The 17,977-nt window shown below is 28.3% G+C and overlaps 1 protein-coding gene across 3 annotated transcripts in view; it reads left to right on the plus strand.

Moving 5' to 3' along the window:
- Window positions 1-17,419, plus strand: part of LOC112693547 — a 30,030-nt gene extending 12,611 nt beyond the window's left edge. Inside the window, exons 2-7 of one of the 3 annotated variants that reach the window (XM_025568657.1) lie at window positions 1,440-1,521; window positions 14,388-14,435; window positions 14,557-14,675; window positions 16,439-16,615; window positions 16,740-16,934; window positions 17,075-17,419. In XM_025568657.1, coding sequence (XP_025424442.1) covers window positions 1,440-1,521; window positions 14,388-14,435; window positions 14,557-14,675; window positions 16,439-16,615; window positions 16,740-16,934; window positions 17,075-17,293 — 840 coding nt within the window. In that variant the 3' untranslated portion in view covers window positions 17,294-17,419. The remainder of the gene's footprint in view (window positions 1-1,439; window positions 1,522-14,387; window positions 14,436-14,556; window positions 14,676-16,438; window positions 16,616-16,739; window positions 16,935-17,074) is intronic. The other 2 variants (XM_025568658.1, XM_025568659.1) reach the window with 2 other exon arrangements.
- The last annotated feature ends 558 nt before the right edge of the window (window positions 17,420-17,977 follow it).

The raw sequence follows: 17,977 nt of genomic DNA on the forward strand, positions 1-17,977 counted from the left end.
AATGTACTACTTTGTGCATTGGATTTTCTCTTAATAGACATCAGAGCAGCCAGACGTAAGTTTTCAATTTCATCTTCATCAATACTCTAAATAATAAATTGTATTTAAATTATTATAAAATAAAAATATAAATAATTTAATAAGATCTAATAATAGATATAAGTTACAATACGACTAAAAAATAAAAATACTCAAGTCCTTTTTACAACCAACAGCTATATTCATATAATATTGGAAATTTGTTAAATTTAATGAAAGTGATATGCTCTAAACATTATAATATATTAAAGACATTATAATTTATCTAGTAATAATGAAAAAGATATTATAGACTGAAAAAATTACCTTTTGAATAAATTTATTTCATATAGTCAAAAGCTTACAAAAATGTTTGTTAATAATGGAAAAATTTCAAATATTCTATATTAATATAATAATGGGTATTACATAAATTTCCCGATTTAAAAATACATATATTGTACTTTCAACAAGTTTTACTACATACAACAAATATTTTAATACTTCAAAAATAAACTTAAAATTTGTATGACAAAATAATTACATTCCTTATTCAAATATAATCAGTATCTAATATTGTAACCAGTATAATATTATATTATAATCAATACTTACATTGTAATCCATTTTAACTTTAATCGATCCACTTGAATCAATTGTGGAAAATAAGATTAACGTACAAATGTATAAAATAAGATTAATGAACAAATACATATACATAAATGAGAAACTAAATCAATAGAAACATATTGCTAGAATATTTATCTAGACCATGAAAAACAAAAATAAAGGAGGATAGGTTTCTAAGAGAAAACTAAATGTCCATTTAGTTACAAAGTAATTATATATAATAACTAAAAGAGCTTATAAATATAAATAATGTATTTATGTTTTATTTATTTATTTTTTAATTGTATCTATTTTGGTTGTAAAAAACTTCGAAAATGAATAAACTGTTCGTTGCATATCTAGTAAAATATAACTTATAAATTATTATTGCTTTTATTTATTTTTTCTATTATTGAATAATAAACCCTAGTATATATTATATTAAGTGTAAAATGTAAACACTTAGTTTAACCTATAAAAAAAAAAATTGTTTTTATTATTTTAAGTATAGCATGTAAAATATATTTAAAAGAATTAGTTAACTGTGGCCTAATTGATATTGTAATTATTTATTTTTATTTTTTATAACCTAAGTTTCTTAAATTTTCATATTTTCTATTCTTGAATTATAATTTTATATTTCATGAGAAATTTGATATTACTCATTCTTGTGTTTATTTATTTAGTAATTTAGGGTAAGTTATTGCAACTATATATAATTCTCATGTCACATAAAAGTAATTTCATTGATAACGGAACTCATTGATCAGATATATTTATATATATAAAAAATGTTTATTAAAATTTTGCAGGCATTTTTGAAAGTGGTTATGAAGTGGGCTTCATCTCCCCAAGCCACCACGGATATCCACCAATTTAGACCATATAATAAAGGTAAAATATAAATTAATTTGGTGAACTATCAAATAATAATAATTTATCAAATTTATCAAATAATCAAATAATTTAAATGGGTACAACAAATTTTTTTTTGTATCGTCATAAAAACCATATTTGTGAATTTTATTGTGTTATATTCATAATGAATATAAATCATGTGTATAGTAAAATTGATTATTTCTGTATTTTAAATGGTAAAAAAAGGTTTTAATTTTTTTATCTATAACTTTTAAAATATTTTTAAATTAACATTTTGGTAGTGAACAATTAGATTTTTCTAAATGTTTATAGTATTAATATTTTTAATAATATATTAATTTACTTTTAATATTTTTGTTTTCCATTTTCATAATTTACGTATGCATATTTCAGTCTATTAATATAAGTGATGGTTTTTATTTATTACTAAGTTATTAATATTGATAAAAATCACTTAAGTTATTACTTTTTAAAGGTTGGATCTCGGTTATCAGTAGCCACTACGACAGGTTCCGTTTAAACCATTCGTTTGTGTTTCTTACTAAAAAATCTCATCAATTAATTCCAATAAAAATAATACTACTATTTTTAAGATTCTTAAAATTTATAAGCCAAAATTACTAACAAACATATTATGAAAGAATATGTTTAACAATTAACAATAAACATATTTTCTTAAGTTATTCAGTTTTGTGCTTGTGTTTATTTAAATAAAATTTATAGAAAACATCAACAATCAGTGCAAAAAATTACAATAATTATTATTTTAATTACTATATAAGACATATAACTATTAACTAATAATATTTTAAAAAACATAAGGTTTTATTGTTTTGTCGTTTTATACCATATAAAACGTATAATACGTTGAAGCTTATAAAACAAAAATTTGTCCAACCCTGGTATATATTGTACATGTTAATTTATAATCGGTGTATCGAAACTTTGAATAAGTCGAATGTCCTATCACGTTAAACATATGGACTGTCTTAAAACGTATAAAATTTAATTTACCATTTGCGGAGTTTGAAAGTACTGAGAGAAAAATATAATATTTTAAAGAAAACTTAAAAATCAATCACACGTTCCGTTGAAATGTTGAATATTTCAATTGCAATACGATAATATTAGGAGAATTACAAAATGATTCGATCTTTCCGTTGAATTCGAGCACATCTTTAGATGTAAACACATAAATCGAATTAATGAAGTATTCCAGGGAAATCCGCTCGACAGAATTGTAGAATATTATTCGTACTTAGATACTTTATGACGCTTATCCATCGAAATATATGCTCGAATTTGGTACCATATTACCTGCAGTACAGAAAGGCACGTTCAGAAACGGCCACTGAACTTAATATTCATGATTATGAATGATAAATTGGTTATCAACTGAATGATAAAACACACTAACTTATACGTAAATTTAAATATATTACATAATAAAATAATAAAAATAAAATAAATGATAATGATAATGTATGACTAGTTTCGAATAAAAAATCCATCATCTGGTATACCCATACACAGTCAATAATATCGCGACTGCATAATAGTAATAAATAAAAGAAGGAATGCATTGAGAAAAATATTGTTTGTGTAACATAGAGATAATTTATTTTAACAGGAGAGATCGTTAATTATTATTAGACACAAACATCTTTAGAAATGTAAACACTGGTTATTACTATATTATATATTATCATTTATGTGTATAATTAACTCTTCTAAATCTAAAATAATGTAGATGTTTAACACTTGGCCAGTTTCTGAATGATGCATAAACTAGACTTGGCCGCAATGTAGATACTACTAACTACTATGATTCGCTGTCTTTTTGAAAAGAAATCTAAACGTTTTTCTTTTTTCTAAATTGTCTTCTCCCTATCACCCACGTTAAGTCATAAACGAATACATTCGATAATGATGTTTTATGTCTCCTCTTTTTTAAAACGAATTGTTACATATTAAAATAATCAGTCATTGGATTTTGTTATTAATTTTTTTTTTTCATTATTGCACTCATGCAGTATTGATATCACTTATCATAGAACTCTTGCGATAAAAAATTATCTTTATAATTATCTCCCTAAAAACTAATTCTGCTCTTATACTACTTATACTAGAAAATTAATTACAACCCTTTTCTCTGATATTGTTCATTTTAGATTATTTTCTACTCACAACTAAATCTATTCCTTTTATAGTGAGCCTCAGTAGGAAACTACTTAGAAATTATCTTGATCCATCATAAGTGTTTTCTTAGCTCTTCATTTCCATTTAATCTATTTCTATTGCCACAATTCCTATTACTCTTGGAGTTGTAGTCAAATTATGTTAATTTTCAAGGGGGTTAAAAGGTCAATATAGAACACATTTATTTTGAATTTATATTTAACCTACAGGATATTTTTTCTTTATTTCTATAGTTACTATTAAAAAAAAAAATCTTAAAATTATGTTGTTCTTAATTTTTTTAATTAAGTTCAACAACCAAATTATTTAATTAGGTTATACGCATTCAATTGTTGAATAATTTGAAAAATATAATAAACCTATTACTCATAAGACATAAATATTGAAACCTTGATTTTATAATCTTTGTAACCACATTTTAATTCAGTCACATGGTTTTAATCCTAAACGTTCTAATATTAAGTCATACACTATTGTTTTTTCATTATTCGTTATGGATTTTTTTTGTTCCAGGCTTATATTTATATAATTTATATCGATTTCTAAAATTCTATCGGCCTATTAACTATATTATTTTTGAATGGTCACTTACCGATTTTGGTTGGATGTTTTTAGGTAAAACTTCAATTTGAAAATTTTCATGTTGTTAAATTTTTCTCAGATGTCCGGTAGATTGATAAAATCTCAATTTTTTATTAATTTATATGTGGGTGTAAAGAAAATCGGTTATCAAAAGATTTGTTTTCTACAGCTTGTTAAACTTCAAGTTTTTTCTCGTAATATTAAAATATTAATTTGCGTTCACTAAATTCATTACTGTTCTTTCTCATATTATGCAGAACAATCGTAATCACCATAGTTATTTTACAAGTAAAATATAAGGATTTTTATCTTAATATTTTCAAATATCTTCCCATATCGTTATCTTGCATCAAATTTTACTAGATATATAAACTACCAATACTACTACTTCACATTGGGAAACCAATCTCTACAATTTGTTCTTTTGGTTTTGTTTTAGGTTAAGCATTATTTTTTGTTTTCTCTATTCAACCGGGACACCAATCCCATATGTCACAGAGCATTCCTAGTTATTGAATTAATTGCTCACGCTTTTTCACAACTCAGCTCGTTCAAACCTCATTGTTTTACTTCTGTGTAACTCATACTAAAACAAAATCTATTTTTCTGGTATTTTCTTCAAAATGTTTTAATTTCATGTGTGTTCGTGTTTATGCTCGAGTACTCTTCCCATATGATTATTATTTTGTAAGCATCTTATTATCTACTTTTTTGTTAATTATATACGCACTTTACGCTCTTAATTCCATTAGGGTATTAAAAGTGGTATAAAAATGATTCGAGGAACTATTTGATCGTCGTATCAGGTATGAGTTTTACTCGAATTACATAATCGATGAAATGATTTAAAGTTTTCGTCAACATTATTATAAGAAGGTGCTATATGGGTGCACAATAGTCAATATTTGTTTACAAGTCTAACAGATTAAAACTTGACTTTATTATATTATTGTTTTTTATTTTCATATAAAACGAAGTAACATATACATAAACCAATCAATAAATAACTTCCTAATTTTATTAACATTTGTAAATCTTGATATCGATTTAATGTAGTTGGTATATAAATATAAATTATTGGGTACAAATATAAATAAATTGGTGTGATTAAAAACCATTTGATACAAATATAAAGGCATTGGTATAGGCATGAACAATATAATATACATGTTCTAACAAATTTGATGTACACAAAAACAATAATGTGATATAAACATATATAACAGGGTATAACTAAAATCCATTTAATAAGAACATATATGAATTTGTTCAAACGTGGAGAATTCGAAATCAATATCATTAAAATTTGTTTATAAACATAAATAACTCCACGTAAACATATGTTATTTGGTGTTACTATAAACAATTTGGTAAACACGTAAATAAATTGGTATAGATACAAACAATATGATATACATAATATGACTAATGTAGTATAAATATAACCAACGATTTGACTTAAACGTAAATAATTTGGAATGATTATGAACTTTTTAATAAAAATATAACTTAATTTGTATAAGCTTAAGCAATTCGTTACACATATCATAAATATAAATTTGATAAAGACATTAGCGAATTGATACAGAAATATAGCATGTGATACACATAACATGGAAATAACTCTGTAAATGTACATAATTTGATAAAATATGAATAATTTAGTATTATTATAAAACATTTGATAGAATATTTATAAACTATTTGGTACACGCATAAGTATGTACCGTTATAATCACTAATTATTTGGAATACATTTTATTAATTTGTTACATACATACACGATTCATGAAGATCACAATTGTGAGAAAAAAAATTCATACTTTTACATCATATGTTTAAATAGACATTTAATTATAATTAAAGTCATAATATCAAAAAATAAATGTTAAAAGCGAGTTTCATGCGCTGATATTTTTCTTTATTTTTCCAAAAAATTCATATGCTTCAGTCAAGAAAAAAAAAGCTGTGATGAGATGATACTGTAACATCAGTGAGTTCGGCAAGCACATAAATAATTAAATAACAAAAGTTAATATAATGCAATCATGTCATATAAGTAGTATTTATCAGTTTTAAAATAATTATAATAATAATAATAATATACCTAATGTGTATAATCATGTTTTCATCAACTTTATTATTTAAAAAGTTTAAATTTTTTTTATGTGATTTTAATTTTGTTTTATATTATATATTTATATGAGATAAAATAACGCATTAAAAAAAAAAAAAAAGAAAAAAAACCTGATACAGTTATTACGGTATTAGGTGTAAGCATTTATGATTTATTTGACATACGGTTGTAATCATGAACTGTAAAGATATTTTGTTATTTTATATTTAATATTTGTTTTCCACAGAATATTAATTAATTCATAATGGTAAGGAATTCCCGAATCGCTATCTTTAAATTAATTATTGGATTTGGGAGTGCTTCGTAATGCAATTCCATTTCCATAAATGTCCATAAATCATTACAGATCCGTCCGAGTACGTCGACTACTTTCAAATGAAAAAGAAACAATGTAGCTCTGATAGATTTTCTTTTATATAATTTTTTTTTTTCTTTCTTTTTTTAAACGTTATTGATTTTTATAGTTGGGTTTATACCCTTTCTACCGTTTCATCATGTGTAAATAAACAACTACCATGGAAATTCAAAGCTCTATTGTTTTGTCTGAACGTTACACTCAATCAATGTACCGATTAAACTTAAATTATGGATCGAGTACGCTATTTATTTCTATCTAGTACATTTTATAAACATTTACATTTTATATATTCTATATTTTTTAAAACGTATTGTCACTGCACAATACATTCTTCTCTCGCAAAAAGGTTTGCTGAAAAAACTCAAGTGCATTTACTTTTTACACTAATTTCGACCTATCTGCGAGCATTCCGCTGCAAAATGTTCGTCAGCAAATAATGGCTTATCGATTTCACCGAAAATGTTGTAGAAACATGGAAATACGCTTTGGAATTATACCACACGTCAAGGGTGGATCCAGCATCTATTTACGGTCAGGGCATTTTATAGGAGAAATCACATGATGTAATTTATCATAGGCGTATGAAAGGGTTTCTTATGGGGGGGAGACTTAGACCCCCCCATAAAAAAATATAATTTTCTACTACGGGATTGTAACTTATCCAGCACCCCCTTCCTCTGGATTCGTCCATGATGCACGTTAGCACTTTTACGTTTTCCGTGAGATTTAAATTTACATTAAATGTTGAAACCTTACGATACTTCAGAAATCAATCGACTACAGTAGTTTAGAACGATTGTGATGAACTATGAAATCGATTTTCGAAGAAAAAAAATAATAATAAAAGTTTACCGCGGATGAAAACGATGTATTGTTTTATTTTATGATCTAAATTAAAGAAATCATCTCTGCGTTTGAGGAAAAAAAACTATTGGCGAGAAAATCAACGCAATATTATACGTGATAACCGTCGGCGAGAGAATGCGAAGGAGTAGAGCAGTTAGTTGTGCTCGTTCGAGGTGGAACTAAGAATTTTTACGACCGGGGAAAATGTTAAAATTACGCCCTATCATGGACCAATAATTAAATACTTTTCTCGAGAATATTTTTCTAATAATTAATATACAATCATACTTATTGAGTTTCAACCTTATAATAGAATTTAACAAAGTTAAAAGTAATCAAATTAGTTGTTAATAATTACAAAAATGACAACCACTAAAATGTTACGCCCGGGGATGAATCCTCGTCTTACACTCCCTAGTTCCGCCCCTGATGCTCGTACAAAAGTTCTTCGAATCCGCAAATCCGAATTTCCGGTCTGATCGACGAGCGAAATTCGATTCGTCATGATCCGACCGCGCATGCTTACCTCGGCCGCACGTTAAAACTGCTGTAGTCGACCATCATCGTCTCGGGCAGTCCGCTCCGGGTCCGAGCGAAACGGAAATGCTTCCGGCCGAAGAAAACGCGATCCCATCGTCCATCCACCTCGTGTCGGTTAAATATTACGTTCAAACCACGAGGAAACGATTCACATCCGACGTGAACGTCATGAAATCGGATTATTTTTACCGGTAATGCACTCTTATCACAGAACGCGATATGGAAACATTCTCCGGTACGGATTCAACCGACTGCGGACCACTAAACGTGTTCAACCTATCTACCCGGTAACGGCAATAATCGCTGTCCGCGCTCGCATCTGTCTTGTCGTTGATACGAGCACTGCAATAAATCACATTTTTTACAGACGAAACGAAACGAGATACACACGAGTGTACACGAGTTTGTTACGGAAAAAAAAAGGACCGATTACGAAAATAATAATAACGTGTTTTCGCCTAGAAAAGCAATACTATACATAGTCCGACGGCAAGAAACGTTACTCAGTGTCGTTTTCAAATGTTCACCGAAAAAGTAGAATAATTTCTTTTTGTTCGCGGTAGTGTGCCACTCGAATTTTCGTGCGGAATTCTCGTCTGAAATATACGAGAAACCATTCGTTGCCGCAACGTTATTGTTGTTCGCTGCCCGGGGCTTTGGAAAAACCGCATGGTCACAGATGACCATTTTACGAGTCGTGTTCCGCTACGTATGTCACAGCCTAGGTTTCTACCAGATACCTAACCTGCACTCGGTCAACAATGTTTTTAATTATTTTTCGATATCCGTCGGTTCACCCGATTTAATCATTTTTCGAAAAAATCTGAAAAACGTTTTCGAGGCAGAAGTGCAAATATTGTCTCTTTCAGCACACGGACTCTATTGTGTGTCGAACCTCACCTACGTAGGTAGATAACCAACGCTGTGACGATTCGTTTTAGATTAGAAATTCGTGACCGCCTAGCTGAACAAATCGTCTTGCTTTGAATTTCAAACCGGAATCGAAATTATCATTGCAAATATTGTCACTGTATCCAATCGTTTTTTGTACTCGGAATGTACACTTTATCCGACCCGTCCGGGTGAAAATGTACATACTCCTCAGACATACATATTCGCTACACTATCTTTGTCCGTTTCAGAATTATGTTTGATAACGGAATACCTACGGCTATAAATTACAATAGAAACGTTTTCCCACAGTATTTTTATTACGTTATTCGCCGTAATAATGTGCGAATATCAATTAATGTAACAGCTTTGTTATGTTGTTATACTGCCTAAAATAAACATTACGACGGCACAATAATAACGATTATAAATCATAACGTAACGCATGATGTCTAATTAAAATAAAAATGATCAATAAATTATTATTATTATTATTGTTATATTACAGTACAGTCGTAAATTGAAATGGCCATTATAAATTATAAATAAATCTTGGTTGTTCCGCTATAAGCCGTCGGTGATCTGTTCTAAATTCTATATTAAAATGAGTGAAAGCAACATTTAATGTTCAATAAATTAATTTACTTGACCCCTTTTGACTGCTAATAGTTAAGTACCGGTAGGTATTAGAAAAGACATACCAGTTGAAATACGAATCAGGTCCCATGCATATCCACATTAGAGGCATGTTACGGACGTCGTTATTCAGTGATTCTGAATAATATAATATTAAATTTAATAACATACAAAAATATTGTGTTTACTTCCATATGCTGGTCAAAAAAATTACCAAAAACCGAAAAAAATGTGTCAAACCAACATTATCATACATAACGTTGGTATAATGCGTTAGAAAAAAAAAGGTGATTTCAGTGACGCAGTAGTTGCGCCACCCATTTATCAAACTAGTACGTTTGAAATGCACGTGTTTTGTATTTAATTTACAGTAGAAATATTTCTATAATGAAACGTTTCAAATTCAAATAACTATTTGAATTTGCATACTCCTTTAACGATTGAATATTATGTTGATACACTGCGAATAATTTATATTTCAAAACCAATAAAACTACTTATTGTACTTAATAAATATGAGACTTCGTATGATGGCCAAATCAAAAAAATAAAATATGAATCAACCGCTACTAATAATTACCAATCCCCGATTTTAGAAGTTTTATTTGTTTTTCTTACACGAATCCGGAAACTGATATCTGATGTCTGGGATATCCTCGCTTCAAAATTACATATTTTTGCGTTTTTCATTAAACCTTTGATGTTCTGCGATGAAGTACAAGCATACTACAATAGTTATGTGCTATAATACAGCTACTGAGTGGATATTAAGCTAGTTAAACTTCAGACGGCTAATAGGGATTGTAATCAATAACGATTTGTAGGTTTACCACTTATTATTCTCTTGAAACTTGTTTTTATGAAAACTGAGTACGATCATTTAAGTTATAATACAATCGAACGCATTTAGATGATTCAAAAATAAATGTAATTGATATTTTTATAATTGTCCGGCGCTTGATCTGGCGGGTACATGGTAGGAACTATATTTTACACTTTGATTTCCGATTGTTCATGCAATTACCGTACCGAGTACATTATTATAGTTTACACATTTAAGCAGTTAAGCAATAATAATTTGTATGGCCAATATCAACTTTTATTTGTTTTTCAGCTGCTCTCAAATATTATTCTGAAATTTAATTAAGCTGAAAACTATAAAACTAAACTACCGTAAGGCGGAAAATAAAATAATTCCATATTATTCAGATAAAGCTAATGTATTTATTTGCTAGTTATATATAGTATGTATATGTATCACTTTTGTACACAGTTTAAGACTTAAATGCGTACTAAATAAGAATTTACAATAGTTTCTCATTTTTAAAATTATTTTTGGGTACCATGTGTTATGTAAAGGAAACCCTATCCACGAAGTATTATATGCATCGAACGGCAAAATGGCCATAAACTTAATGAATGTATCAATAATATGGTAATAAATCACTTTTGAGAAATAAAAATATCAATACATTAAAAAAATTAAAAAAATAAATCAGTATATGTAAATAAAATTTTTTAAGGCTAGTTGTATATAAAATTTCATATTACACATTTTAGAATTATTTGTTCTATCGAATAAATGGAAGCGCCTATCGAAAGAAATATAGATATCATAAACAATAGTTTTTTTTTTAAAATTTCTACTATTTTCCAAAAACCACTAAAAAAGCCAAAAATACAGCTTAAGGATCATCAGTGTTTAACTTACAAACAGTAATATGCTCTGTGAAATTTCCCACATGTAAGTTTAATCAAAACAGATAATTTATTTAGTAAACGTTCTTGATTTGCTCAAAATATACTTGTAAGATAAAAATACATAAGTGTATTGTCTTATATACAGAATAATAAAAAATTGATAAATAGATTTAACAACTAATAATCTAGAGAAATAAATTACTACTAAGATGGATTTGCGAAAACAATATATTATAAAAAGTAAATTCAAATTCAAAATATGTAAAACAATCATTGGTTCTAACGTAAAAGTTAAAAATATGAACTTCTTCAGAAACTGCTGGGCTCAAACACTATACGTTTGTAATAAAAAACGGAATTAATAGAAATAAGTCGGTCATAAAACTAAAATATATATTTAAATTAAATACAAACATTAATAAAAATAAACAATAGTCACGAACGTTATTCATGAAAATAATTAGACCGATTATAGTTTATAAAAAAAATTATTAAAGTTACATTAAAATGTATTATGCATTTTATTTTTTGAACTATAAAAACGCTCAATAAGAGCATAAAAAATCAATTACGTATAAATTTTTATCATTCACCAGAAATGGCTTTAAGACCATGATATCGCTTCTGACTTATTAGTATCGCTAGGAAAAAGAAATCATTATTTATTGGAATCAATAGTACTACACTTAACTGTAAACTGACCTAACCAAATCGTAATTGTACTCAGGTACAGTGATTTATTTCGTGTAGATTCAATGGAATTTAATTTATTCCAATTAAAAAAAAAAAAAAACTTATTAAAATAGTTTAAAAATAAAAAGGTATTGATAATGCATAACATTTTAAATTTATTTTTATGCTGAACGTTTTACTGAATTTTGATTTTATTTTTTCAATTTGAATAACTATAGTCGCGAAATATATCATCTATTAATGATTTCTAAATGTTTTCAATTTTTTAATACTAACGGTATTAGGTTATTAACGGTTATCATTGTTTAAATTTCGCATTAAATTTGCCCTTCAATATTTTATTTTTTATGCTGGTTATGATTAATAACAACATACGATCAAATTGATGTAAACATCGTGTTATTATAAAATTCTTTATTTACGTTTACCCATATTTCGCGATGTTGTATTTAATGACATTGGTGGTACCGTCAAATGTTTTTCATTCGATCTCTTCATTTCATCTCTTACAATCATTTTTCGGAAGTATTAATGCGACCCCTAATAACCATTTCCGTCGTACTCTTAGAACGTTGTCACCGTCATAATTATTACCCGGTGACCTCGCTGTTCGCAGGATAACAATATTGCAATACATTGTTTTGTTTCCCGTATTGTGCTTAATTCGAAATCGTCCGATAGTGGCAACGACGTCCTTCAGAGTTTTCAATGATTGCAGTCGGTCGTTGTGATATTATCGACCATAACGAGAGCATTTCAGTATATCGCCACTGATTGTAACGAACAGGTCGGGTCATCAAAACGAAAAAAAAACACATTTTCTGTATGCGATTTATAAACAGCTTAATTCTACTCTTACTCTACTCTTACGATAGTAACTAATAACAGTACAGTGTTTATTGGCAAGTAATATTTGGTAACGAGGGATGTGTTCGTCGAAGAATATAGTATATAGAATATAGTGTTTAAAAATTATCAACGACGTACCTTCTCAGTTAAATACTTTTTGAATCTTTGAGGAATGTATTCCGCACGAATAACTAAAACAAGTATACACGTATACCTAGAAAATAAAAATAATTCAATTTAAGTATCAATTCTCACTGATGATCCACGAGTGTATAATAAACATATTTTCTCTATACGGTTCATTGAACGAATGTTATTTTGCGCAAAACCATTGTTTCACAAATTGGTTATCTATTTCGTATGTACTATTTAAATATATTTAATTTTCTCTTAATCTTTTTTTAGAAAACTTAAACTAAATGAAGTATTGATAAATTTGTTGTTGTTGGATTAGTTTTTTTTTTTTTTTAAGCACTCAAACAAATATTCATATGTATCGCGTAAAAAAATTATTTTAAATCAGCAAGACTAGATTTTTTTTCTGAAAAATACCGTTCGAGCTTAACACACAGGTACACAATTAAAAATATTATACAATACTCTATATCAGATATGAAAAGTCCATGGTACGCAATAAAATGTTGAAGGCTATACTAAATTAAAATATTTATATTATATTTTTGTCTTTAATAATAAATTACAACATCACAATGATGTAGACAATCGGGACGAATGGAGGTTTAGGACAAAGGTGGACGACCCCAAATAATTGGGAGAAAGGCGAAGGATAAGAAAAAGAAGAAAACAACATCACAATATTAGTTCTGTTTACTATTGTTGACGTTTTTCTGAAAATTAAATTGTTGATTCGTTAAGAACGTAAACAACACACCATACGTAACATGATGTATCATAGTACTATCTACAAATTTGTCTGTTTTTTTTAACTTATTCATGTAAGTCAATACGTTTAAAAATAATTTTATAAAATCTGGTTTAATGAAGCGGATAACTGATGAATGTAGTTTCGTTTATACTTTATTAAAAGTTACTGATTATTAGCCAAATATCAACGAATTGGCAATTCAACAAAAGAAATTACGAATAATTACTAAAGTAACGTAATTATATATTTACCTGTATTAAAATATTATATTTTTTATACTTATACATTGATAATAAATATTTTCCTATGATATACCTATATTTTTCTATAATATTTAACGGCAGACTCGGAGAGAGAAAAATTTAATTTTTGGCACGTAGCGTGAAAATATTTTGCCACCCTTGCAGTCTTTGACTAGTATTATTGTAGTACGGGAAGGGGTGCGCACCGTATAAGTAGATGTCATACCATTTTGAGAACACGTGCGCTGGTGAAATACACGGGTACGTGTTTACGGTGGTTTTTTAATACGATAATATATTATTTTATTATGTTAACATTAGCGGAGACGGTTGTCCGTTACAAAACCAGAAACAGAATAACAGTACCCGGTAAGAAAAAAAAAATATATATATATATAAATGTACATATGCGTATGAAATAAATACAAATATACATATTACATGAGAGCGCGCGTTGTAGTGTACAAGTTTAATCTCCGGTCCGTTTTAGTGAACCACAGACCGTCGGCCGGAGCAGAACGTATCGAGATGAGTCAAACCGTCATGGAGTTCATGCAGCAGCTGTGGTTAGCCTTGGTGATGGCTTGGTATCTGCAGGCGTACGTCGAGGTAAGTAACACGCGTGAAAGAAAAAAAGAAATAATGAAATTGTTTATTCATATCCAGTTTCATGTTATTGTTGTTATGATTGGGGGTGCCGTCGGTGGAATGTAATATTTATATTTGATGCTACTTTACTCCGACACGGTTTTTTGGATACTACACGTCTTTACGAGGGTGCACTCATGGGGGGGGGGTCAAACGGGGCAGTCACCTTCTCCGTGGCATTCTCTTCTTCAAATTGTTGTTGTTTATTATTTATATCATACTAGGATGATACATTACTTTGAATACATGTATGAAGTTCGCTCCCCCTTCCTAAAAAAAAGAGCCTAAGAACGCCATTGTCATTATAGTTTACCAACGACACCGATAACCCGAGTACGGTCTCTTGCGTCCGACGCATTTCGCTTGTGGTACGTTAGAGAAAAACATTAAATAGGTTCTCGAATATGGAACAGCGTTTTACGTCTTACAACTAGATCGAGTTCGTTACACATCGATATATATATATATATATATATATATATGCTACATAAATATTTTGAATTTGACGTTTCGATCCAAAAAGCCTCCCCCAGGATTATCTTCCAAACGTTGACTAATTGTGAAACGACAACGCATCGTTAATTAGAAAAACTGCAGTTTAAAAATAAAAATATCACCCTATGTCATAAATATACGATGTATAATAATCGTATGTTAATATGCAAATAAACACAAATAATATTCCATGATTTTACATCCCATACACCATATATTGTTGAGCTCTTAACATCGCGTTTCAACAGTATCTGCTGTTCATGTCACTCAGTAATTCGAGATTTACATTGAAGAGATACTGCGGGAGAAAAGTTTCCATTGAAGCGGTATAATACGGCTGTTATAACTGGATTTTAACAATACGGTAATTATTCTGACAATTTCAGTTATCAATAATACTGTTGAAATATTACATTACTTCCAAATTATATTACGATGTAAAAAAAGTTAAATTTTTATTATAGTTTAAAAAAATGACGCACAGGTAGGCTGTATTAATCCCTTACACGATACAATACTATGATTAATTAACATTTACTATAAATTCCTAAGCGTAATGAGTTTGTGCTCGACTATTTTACATTCGCAATTACATAATCCGATAAACACTAAATGGTATTATATGTACATTTTTAGAAACGAAAGTGTTCATTAATATTCTTTTCGTCTCATTTAAATTCTTAACGATGTGTTGGAATTCTCATGAATTGGTCGGTGTTTGTTTAGTTGATTAACGTAGCAATAATAATAATAATTTACTCTAACTATTTGTCCTAATTTCTCGTTTTTCGAACTACGATATTAATACTCCAGACACAACTCAATCAGTTGATATGATTTTATGCGCAATCAATTGGATTGGCGTTTTTTTTTTTCTATAATAAAAACATAATGAACGCTTAAAACGTGCATACAATTACACGATTACCAGATCCTCAAATTATATGTTGATAAATAAATAAATTATAAAAGTTCGATTTCAATAGCGCATTAGATTTGTTTATTATCATCATCAAAATCAAATGTAAAATATGTGATTCATTTTTCTGATTATGCAGCCACCGTAGTGATGAAAAACCAGATAAAAATATTTAAAAATCTAGGGGGTGGTTGGATTTTAGAGATTTGTTGATAAGGAATATAAAATGGCCTCTGATCTGAAACTACTTCATCCGGCACTGTTAAACTATTTTATTTAATAATTAGAAGTACTGAATTTAATAACACAGGCCGATACGATACCACGACAAAACGCATTTGTAGAGTTAGATTCACAACTGTTGGATCGCATTGAAATAACTACCGAGGAGATAGCGAGAAATTCGACAAGAGATGGATTCGTGGATCACGAGATTCAAGCCATGATCGATCTGTTCATTAATAATTTAAACATCACAATCGACGAAGTAAGAATTGCATTCATAATTATTTCGAGGTGATTCGAAACCGTTATTTAATGTTTTACTAGGTCGCACGTGTAACTAAGTAAATTATTTAAATGAAGTTAATGTGTGCGTACATTTTTTACAGTTGCGTCAGTATTCCAATCACCGGAACAGTTCTAATTTTGACGACACGAAAATGAAAGAATTTCAAAAAAAAGGATTAATTATGTACGAAAATACGGCAATAACCGTTGAATATATAGTTTTCAAAATTAATGTCCTATCAAAATCCACGGAGGAACTCGAACAGCTCGAAAAGTACATTATCGACGAGGAAAAAGTAATGTACCAATAAATAGTAATTAATACTAAACGTGTTATATACATTATATATGTATATAAATTTGTTTTTTTAAATTGTATCCTTAATTTGACGACTATTATGATGAAAATTGTCATTTTATATTTTGTTCGTTTTAGAGATTAAAAGATGTGTCCAACAATTCGTTAGAAAAAAAAATAAAATCGGTCTTGGATAAAATTCAAACTACTAAACGATTCATCGGCAAACACGTGAACCATTTAAACGATATCAACAACGTTCTAAAAGACCTTAGTGTAAAGCTAATGAATACGTTGAAAGTTTCTATTAATTCTAATTTGTACAGATTTGTTTCACAAGTTCGTGCAATTAATTAGATTACATGATAAGTTACAATAAAAATAAGTTTTTAGTTCAAGTTAATTTACTTAAAAATGTAAAACATAAGATGTTAAATTATTAATTCGTACAATATGTATTATAGGAAAAATAGATTATTCTGATATTGTGTGCAATGATCAATATTATTATTTCGAAACACATAAACTCATACATTTACTGTGCATTTTTGAACTATGGTCTAACAAAGCATTCTTTGCTTAATATTCTATAGGTAATTTGAATTATTTTAATAATATAAATGTCTAGGAAAAACATACTATCGTTCTCCCGTCTCTGCTTTGGTAACACTATCATTCCTTTGTGCTTTAATTAAATGATTATCTTCTTTTAACACCCTCAATGATCTCATAGTTTGTGATAATAGTCACTTCATCTTTATCTGTCCCAGTCTATCACCAAAATGTGGTCATATATTGTCCATTCAATTTATTCAATACTTCTTTTGACGCCCAAAATATACTCTCAGATCAACAAAAGTAGCGTCATATTTTATACATTATTATTATTATTTTTTTAACTATGCAGGATTTTTAATTTTATTTTAGATTTAACATTTTTGTTTTTGTGAGTCATATATACTTTATATTATACCCATTATGTTTTTTGATACCTTAAATCAACCCTTTAAATGATACTCTTTAAATCAATTTAAAAACAAA

This window comes from Sipha flava, unplaced genomic scaffold (genome assembly GCF_003268045.1).
Source record: "Sipha flava isolate LNK unplaced genomic scaffold, YSA_version1 88_pilon_pilon, whole genome shotgun sequence".
Lineage (NCBI taxonomy): Eukaryota > Metazoa > Arthropoda > Insecta > Hemiptera > Aphididae > Sipha > Sipha flava.